General features: G+C 58.7%; 1 protein-coding gene across 1 annotated transcript; it reads right to left on the bottom strand.

Moving 5' to 3' along the window:
• Positions 1 to 601: 601 nt before the first annotated feature.
• MCOLN1 (mucolipin TRP cation channel 1) lies at positions 602 to 8,855 on the bottom strand. The gene is made up of 14 exons (XM_079115953.1): positions 8,703 to 8,855; positions 6,604 to 6,809; positions 5,728 to 5,895; positions 5,484 to 5,649; positions 4,894 to 5,002; positions 4,568 to 4,664; positions 4,307 to 4,406; positions 3,952 to 4,058; positions 3,688 to 3,837; positions 3,442 to 3,543; positions 3,008 to 3,130; positions 2,440 to 2,655; positions 924 to 1,054; positions 602 to 829 (listed from the first exon to the last, which is right to left on the bottom strand). The coding sequence occupies exons 1-14, from the start codon at positions 8,731 to 8,733 to the stop codon at positions 793 to 795; spliced, it is 1,743 nt and encodes a 580-aa protein (XP_078972079.1). The 5' UTR covers positions 8,734 to 8,855; the 3' UTR covers positions 602 to 792.
• Positions 8,856 to 8,954: the final 99 nt, after the last annotated feature.

Here is an 8,954-nt window from a genome sequence, read left to right as displayed (position 1 = left end):
CTAATGGGAAAAACGGGAGCTGGGTGGGCATGTTCCTGGGGGCCTGGGAAGGGCTTTCCTTGGAAGATACTGAGCAATGCTGGAATCTTGCTGGGGCTTTTTGGGGACGCTGAAAGTATTTCTGACGCCGCTGGAATGTTAATGGAAAATTAAGAGAATCACCGAGCCTTGAGACGTTACCTTGAAAATTCTTACGTGTCTACTCTCCTTCCACCCCAGGGCGCACCTGGCTACGGGTGCGGAAACACCCGCAAGGAACTGGGAGGATGGGAGCATTAAAAAGTCGGGGACTACCGGGATTCTGAACAGAGCAGATCTCGGGAAAGCCAAAACTCTTTAACCATCCTCAAAGTGACGTTCCTGCTGGGCCGATGGAACCCGGACTCACCCAGGGGCCGTAACCGGGGTCCACTCTGCGCCACCACCGCTAGCTTTCCGCCCGGCGCCGCAGGCGCGGCCCCTTTAAATCATTCGCCTAAGGGCTCGTTCTAGCCCCGCCCACGCTCTGCTAGGAAGGTCTAGCCTAGCGGGCCGGGCGGAGCCTGGCGGTGCCTTAAAGGCGTAGATGACCCTTTACCGCTTGGGCTGCCCCTCCCTCCAGAAATGAGAACAAGTTGGATTTTCCCATTTATTTAGCATCACCCTCTTCCCTCCCCTTCCCGGTGTCCGACCTGACTGACCCAGGCCCTCACAGGGCGCAACAGGGAGCCAATTCTTAAAAGCAAACTCTAAAAATAAATAAGCAGGGGTTCCCGCAGTGCAGGATAAAGTCCAGGGGCAGTCATGGTGCAGTCAATTCACCAGCAGCGAACGGTCCTCCGAGGCATCCCTGGAGGAGGGGAGCAGGGAGGAAAAGCGTCAGTTCTCTGGCACGCTCTCCTTCGAGCTCCAGGCCCCAATTCCAACCCTAACCGGATTCCAACCTTGCACAGCAGCAGAGCAGGCTGCAGGCCGAGCCACTCCCGCGGCGGAACTTGCCAGAGGTGGGGCTGTCCTGGCACTGTGCGATGTAGGCTTGGAGCTCACTCTTTTCTGCACCAGCACCATCCGGGTGCTGGGGAGACACCAGGAGACCCAGCATGAGGGTGGCCCTGCCCTCTGAGGCCCTTGAGGTCTGCACCCCTCTCCTGCTACCTGGGTGTCCTTGATCTGATGATGGTCAGACAGGCTCCCACCCTTGGGCCTTCGTTGTTCCTGTTCCCAAGGTCTGTTTACATGAGGAGCCCTCCCCCACCAGAGTGCAGCCACGAGCCTCCTCTCCGTCAGTCTGGTGCCCTCTGCCGCAGGCCCAGACACACATCTATGGAGTGAGTCAGGCAAAGGTGGCACACAGCTGTGGGCACAGGGCCTGGGTACATGCACCCAAAACTGACACACATGACTTCCAACTGCTAGGGCAAGACCTGAGGAGGCTCCTGGGGTCAGAGGGGCAGGAATATGGCTGTAGACAGCTCTGTGCACAGAGGGGGAAGGAGGCACACGTCTGCCAGTGACACAGGACAGGGCCTAGCACCGCCTCCACCCCTTAGCCTACTAGAGCCACCATCTCTTCTCCGAGTCCTTCTGGCCACTAGGTCTCTGCCTGTGACTGTGTGACTGTTCCTTTCCCTGGGGGCCCGTTCCCTTGTACTCCACCTCTTCAATCTGAAACTGAGACCATGGGAATGCTCAACTAGCTAAGCTGTCCAATATGGCTGCCACTAGCCACAATGGCCTCTAGGCACTTGATCTGTGGATGCTCAGAGTTCAAATCAAAACTTAAATATCTGCATGTGGCTAGAAACTGGTCATGAACAGAACATTCCAGAATCTTTCCTGTATTCACCCTAATGCCAGTCTAAAGCAAGGTACCTTCTAACCTTCCACACTCCTTTCATGCCTCTTGCATGGTCTGTGGCCACTGGACATCCATTTGTGTATCATCCATCTTGCCCAGGGCCTGCTTTTTCTCGATGCCAGCACCCAGCCCAGAGCTTGGCTCACAATACTCCCTGGGACATGTTTGCTGAAAGAATCCTGCCCTCTGCAACCCCCATGTCCTGCTCTTTGTTTTCTGACCCCTGCAGCCTGCAGGAAGACCACCATTCCTGGAGGTCCCATAAGACACAGGGGTTGAGAGTGTGGCAGATTCAGACGGCCCACACTCGGGAGTTAACACTGGGCGAGTCCCTGAAACACTGCCTCAGTCTCCCTGTTGGTAGAAGCAGACCCAGAGCTGTCCTGGCCTGAGTCCCACCTTGCCGATGCTTGGGCAGCCTCAGTCCCACCTGTGCCCTCCAGTGCCAAGTCACCCTCTCCTTGGACTTCAGGGGCTCCCACATTCGCCCTGGGTCTTTACTCAGCCTGCTCTGTCCCCAGGACCCCTCGGTGGCAGGCAGCTCACGGAGCTCGGGGTCACAAGTGTGTGGGACGTGCAGGGAGGCAGGCTGGGCAGCTGACCTTGATGGTGTCGTAGGCTCCGGTGATGAGCGCGATGAAGAGGCTGAGCACCATGTAGATGAAGAGGCTGATGAAGGAGTAGAGGTAGAGCTGGGAGAAGAGCCACACCAGGCTGCTGCGGCCCTGCTGCGCCTGCATTGCTGCAAACGTCACGAACATGTCGTCCCCGTTGATGAGCGAAAACAGGCACTCAGACACCATCGACAGCGAGCGGAACTGCAGGAGGGGTCACCAGGGGTCGGGGGTCAGTGGGCCATGATGTGGCCATCGGAGGGTCATCATGTCAATGACAAGGTCACAGAGTAAAAGACATAGTTTCTCAGGGCTAAGGGGTATCAGCAGAGAGCCGAGGACAAAAAAAACTGGGATCGGGACAGGATCATCAGCAAGCATGATGATGACAGTCACAAGGTCAATGTCAGGGCCACTGGGGTCAGAGGGGACAGACAGAATTGCTACAGACTAGCAGAAACAGTACATGGGTGAGAGGGGGTTTCAGGCCACCAGGTGGATGAGAGTAAGTGGGCTCAGGGAGGGACCCAGGCACCCCCACGCCAGCAGCCCCTACCTTCACGTGGTAGGGCCCCAACACGATCCAGCCGCAGAAACAATAGCCCAGGTAGATGACGGCCACGCAGCAGCAGAAGCGCATGACGCTGGGCAGAGCCACCCGCAACGTGGCAATGAGGATCTGTCGAGGGCAGGGGGCCACATTCAGGATGTGGCCACAACCCAGCTGGGAGAAGCAGGCAGGGCCTCACCAATGTGGACAGGGAGGTTGGTGAGCACTTGGAAGGGGCAAAGCCATTCTGGGGGGGCAGGGGTCCAAGGATGCCCTCCCACCCCCATGGCTGACCACGGGCAAGAAGGGGCAGGTGCCTGTGGTCCTGCCCAGGGGCTGTGACTGCTTTACATGTGTGGGTACACTCAGGGGGCATGGGCGATCACTTGGAGGGCCAGGTGCACCCCAGCCCAGGCCCGGCTCAGGGGTTCGAGGCTCACATTGTACTTGTGGAAGAAGGTCAGGTAGCGGATGACGCCAACCCAGACGAGCAGCGTAGAGGTGCCCAGGAGGATGCTGCAGACATCATAGCTGGCCAGGTTCTAGGGGCGAGAGCAGTGCCAATCCAGTCCACCCTTCCCTTCCTGGGAGGAATGTGGTGCCAGACAGGCCTGGTGCAGGGGCCAGGGCCTGGGACAAGATGGCACAGGGACCCAGGGCAGGGCATGGGCATGGGCATGACTCACCTTCGCCTCGATACCGATCTTCATGATGGTGCCTGAGATGGTGAGCACATCGCTGGTGACCAGCAAAATGTACCAGCCATTCACAAATTCCAGCCGCTCCCACAGGCTGATCACCCGTCCGCGTTGCCGCCACATGAACCCGACGAACTCCTGCAGGAGAAGGTGGGGTGAGGGTCTCGTCCCAGCCCAGGAGCCTTGAAGCCCTGGTCCTTGGGGCCCCAGGGCCGGGCAAGATGGGCACTGGCACAGGAGCCTGAGCCTCACATTCTGCAGCAGGAAGCCACGGAGCAGCGAGCGAGCACACAGCAAGAAGGACAGAGAGCAAGTGAGGATGACCACCACGTCAAACAGGAGTCGGAAGCTGTTGTCTCCTGCAGGGGACAGGACGCTGGGGTCAAGGGTGACACAGGGCCATGGGAGGCTGGGGCTTGGGTCAGCCTAGGGCTGGAGATCCCGAGGGCTCCATGGCTGGTTCTGACTGGTCAGGGGCCTCAGGTTACTCTGGAGGTTGGGGTCAGGATTCCCGGTCAGTGCCGGTCTGAGGCTTGGGGGATCCCTGGGCAGGTTGGGGACCCCAATCACCACTGGCCTGGGGGTGGTCTGGGGCTCAGGGGCTCACCATGTCTGGAGACACTGGGGTGCTTACACTCCTGGATGTGGGCCTGGGTGTCCAGGCGGATGGGAATCCGCCCACTGTGTGCCTTGTTGTCAAATGTGATCTGCAGGGGTCAGGTGGGGCAGGGCAGAAGGCAGACTAAATGTCAGCAGCCCCCAGCCCCTCCAGACCTGCACGATGGCCCATGTCGGTCCCAGCCTCCCTACACGTTCCCTGACCCGGCAAGCGCCAGCTCTGGAACTCAGGAGCCGGGAAGGTCCTCACCAGGACACTGAAGGTGTAGCAGTCAGGGATCTCATTATTGATGAGGCTCTGGAGGTTGATGGTCTTCAGCTGGAAGTGGATGGTGACGTTGATCAGCCTAGGGGGAGGCTCAGGTGAGGGGAGGGGCCTGCCTGTCCCTCCCCACCCGCTGCCAGTGCCCCTCCCCTGCGGTGCTGCCTCTGCAGCTAGCAGGGAACCACTCACAGGGCGTCAGTGTGCCACCGCCCTGCCCCCGCCTGCAAGGAAGTGGCTGCAGCTCAGGATGCAGGCGTCCTGCGCCCCCGCCCGCAGCCCGGCCCTCAGCCCCTCAAGCCAGCAGGCAGTACTTGTGGAATTTGAGCGTGAGGTTCTTGTAACTGGAGCTGCCGTCGGAGAGGGCGAGATCGTCACTGGGGGGCACAGGGGGTCTCTCGGGGGGATCCACCTGGATGCAGTCTGAGGACAGGCAGTCAGGGAAGGGCCTCAGGGAGCAGAGGAGGCCTAGGCTGGTCTCCCCTGAGCCCCTGCAGGCCGTCCCTGCCTCACCCCATGATGTGCTTGAAAATCTGCCGTCTCCCCTACTGCAGGGCCTGGGGCTCATTCTCTACAGAGACCCTACCGCCTGATGCTGCATGGACCCCAACAGTTAGTGAACAAATGATAGTAAAAGAATAATTCCTGGCTCTTTTCTGTCTGTGGAGTCTACCAAGCACATTGTACATGTCAAATTATTCACGATCGTGATCACAAATCCCAACCCCAAGTCACAGATGAGCAAGGGGCAGGGCCAGGATTTTGAGGTTTGTTTATTTTTTAGCAGTGCTGGGGCTGGGACCCAGGGCCTCACGCAGGCAGGCGAGCGCTAACCACTGCACAGCACTTCCAGCCCCTGGGCCAGGATTTGAATCCCAGAAGCCCAGGCTCCCTGATCACTCACCAGTGACAACCATTGGGTCAATGTCAAAGGTGTCGTTGGCTGGGTCCACGTGGCCACGGTGGTAGTACCGCTGGCAGAGAGCCAGCGCTGAGCCGTTGGCCCAAGGGCCACCCCCACCCTGAACATAGGCGTACCGGCCCAGCGACACCTCGGGCAGCATCAGGTACTGTGGGGCAGAGAGAGGGAGGGTCTGTTAGTCCCATGGGCTCCCAGGCATGCCTTGCCCCCAGGCTGCCCACCACACCTGGTCCACAGCGTGGAAGATGGCCTGGTAGAGCTGCTCCCTCGTATAGGCTGCGAAGGTGTCATCCGCTCCGTCTGAGTAGCCCAACAGGAAGAGGTGCCGAAAGGCGATGGTATTCTCCTCCCGGAATGTCACCGCCAGCTGGTTGCTGAGCCCGAACAGGATGAGCTGGCGAGAGGGGCAGGGAGGTTGGCCCTGCTGGGGCGGGGCCTCCCTGGGGCGGGGCTCTGCAAACACCTCCACGGGGGCCTGAGCTCCGTGCCACATCTACATGATGTCCCCATGTGCAGCACACAGGGGCCACCTGTACACTTCACGCCAGCAGCGAGTGCTCATCACCAGTTTACTGGACGCCTAAACAAACCTCCAGGTAAGCACCTCCCTGAGCCTTGTCCAAGGGCGAGTTAGAGGGAGCGAGGCCTGCAGTCACAGCCTTGGATTAGAAGCAAGAGCCGAGGGCAGGGGCTGAGTGTGATTCATTGCGGGGTCCCCAAAGCCCAGTGTAGGCCTGGCTTGGGGAAGCAGGAGCGTCTGGTTCAACCACTGGATCAGCTCTCTTTGAGAGCCCATGTGGTGTCAGACTGTCTGGGCTCAAATGCTATCTTGCCCAGTCACTGTGTGACTTTGGACAGGTCCCTTAACCTCTCTGCGCCTCACTGGCCTCATGTATGCAATGAGCAATCATACGGGGCCCTTGTGAGCCTAAAACGAGCAGCTGCACACAAATCTCAGATGTTTCTGGCTGGCTACTGCACTGTCAGCGTGGTTATGCTCCTGCGAGGGATCAGGAGTAGGCTCCCATTCCAAGCCTCTCCTTCCAGGGGAACAGCAGCTTCAGATAGCATTTGATTGGGCCACCTGCTTGGCTGGTCTCACCTGCACAGTGACCACAAGGATCTTGACCACCTGTAGCATCAACTTGCAAGGCTTGCGGCCCTTAGCCCGGAACTTGTCACAGGGACTCATGAAAAAGTACTTGAGCCGGCGGCGGAGGTCTTCCTCCTCTGGGGGTGTCGAAGGGGCTGGCAAAGTCCCTGCCTGCGTCCCATACCCAGGGTTGGGGGTCAAGAGTCGCTCAGTCTCTGTGGCAACAGGAGAGAGCAATAAAGACCACCCCTGGGAAGCTCTACTTGCTACAGGTTTAGCCCAAAGGCCTGGGCGACTGCCTCTGCCTTCTTCCCCCCAATCCATGCTTCTGCCAAGGAACTGCTGTGAGAGGTCTAAGAAAACACGAGAAATCTGCAACCCTTTACTGCTGTATGCAGTAGTCCTCTACAGAGGTTTTGAGTTGGGGACCTGAGTTAGCCAGGTGCAGTGGCACATGCCTATAAACTCAGCTACTCAGGAGGCAGAGGCAGGAGGACCAGGCAGCCTAGGGAGACCCGCTCTCAAAAAGAGAAGAAAAAGCCTGTGCTGATTTGTGACCCTGCTCACTAGCTCAGGAAGGACATTCAGCCCTGCTGAGTTTCAGCTTCCACATCTGCAAAAGGGAGCAATAACCGTCTCTCACAGGGAAGCTAAGGATTGATGCTTTTAAAGGATTTATCATGGAGACTGGTACACAGTGAGTATCAGAACATTTCACCTATGTTCCTGTTGTGGATCTAGGAGAAGGAACTGCATGCACTAGGTTCCCACAGAGCATTCAAGGTCCCTGGGCTCATCGCAATTCCAAGCCCCAAATTCCAGGTTTTTCTGGACAAACACCACTAGATGACCTTTGAACTCATCCCAACCTGGGCTGTCCTGCTGACACCGTCACAAGCCACAAGCCTGGGGAAGGGGTACTCTACAATAACGGTAACAACTCTGGAACACATCTGCAGACCACTCACTCCATCCTCACCAAGGGTGCTGGTCCTGGAAATTACAGGACACCTCTCTAACTAAGCTCCTCATCTGAAAAGTGGAAGTCAAAATAATTCATCCCCAAGGCAGAGAGCCTGAAGCTACTCTGAAAATTCAGTGAGGCAATGCAAGCAAAGCCCTCCCTCATTATTCAGTGAACAAGGGGTGCTGATCACAGCTTTTCTTTTGAAACTAACAGGAAGACCCAAAGTTTCAGCAATGGCTGGGGTCACAGTCATCATGTCCCAGAACTGTCCCTAACAACCCCACCACCTCCTTGCTTTTTCTTTCTAGGACTTGGAACACCGTCTGGCAAGCTGTCAGAATAGATTCTTTTTTTCTTGTTTTCAATACTAGGGATGGAACCCAGGACCTTGAAGATACTAGCAAGTGCTCTACCACTGAGCCACACCCCAGCACAAAAGCCACAGAATAAGCTGGGAGCTGTCAGAACCTGTGGTGTTGGGACCCAGCTCCTGGTCTCTCCCTTGGAGCGTGGATGCTCTTGTTGTTTACAAGCCGGGAGGAGGGGAAGCCAGAAGGTGGCTCCTGCCTTGGCTAGGTAACAGCTAACCTACCCCACGCCCTACCAGCGGGGACACTGATCAGGTGTTTCCAGACAGCTCAGGGGGGGATCTACACCGGGGTCTTCCTCCATGTTCCTGGATGAGAGAGAACCTCTGAAGAGGCTGGAAGTTGGGCAGCCACAGCCTAAGTTCAGGGAAGCCGCGCATTTGCCTCCCGCGTGCAGAAGGGAAGCCAGGGGTCTCACGTGCGGTCAGAGAAGCTGATGACAGCTGTCTCAGTGCCAGCAAAGTTGTGCAATCAGAACTTGGGTTCGGAAAGGAAATCCTGGCCACCTCGCCAACCCGAGTTGGAGAAGCTGGCGGCCTGCCGGCTGCCCGAGTTCAGGACCTCGGAGCAGAGCTTGGGTTTGGGAAGGGGGATCGGGAGTCCGCCCCGCTCGGAGAAGCTGATGCTCACCCGCCGCCCAAGTGCGAGGAGCGCTCTGCCCACGTCTCTACCGTGGAGCAGATGAGAAGCCCGCACCCGGGCCGAGGGGGAGGAAACGCGCAGCTCCGATGCCCGCGGTCCGAGAAGCTGCCCCGCGCGCCTCCCGCGCTCACCTGAGCCGCGCCGGCCCGCCGGGGCTGCCATGCCGGTGCGCGGGGCGCGGGGCGCGGGCGCGCGGCCGGGCAGCCTGGGTCCGAGCGCCCGCCGCTGTCACTGCGGCCTCGCTCCCTTGCGGCGCAGCTTCAAACCCTCCCGCATCAGCTGACCGCCGCCGCGGTCACGTGACCAGGGCGCCCGGGCGTCCACGTGACTCACCCCGTCCCGCCCACTGCGCCACGACGACCCCCTCCCGGAGCAGCACGCAT

Source organism: Sciurus vulgaris (assembly GCF_902686455.1).
Source record: "Sciurus vulgaris genome assembly, chromosome: 16".
Classification (NCBI taxonomy): domain Eukaryota; kingdom Metazoa; phylum Chordata; class Mammalia; order Rodentia; family Sciuridae; genus Sciurus; species Sciurus vulgaris.
This window is presented reverse-complemented; position numbering and strand designations above follow the sequence as displayed.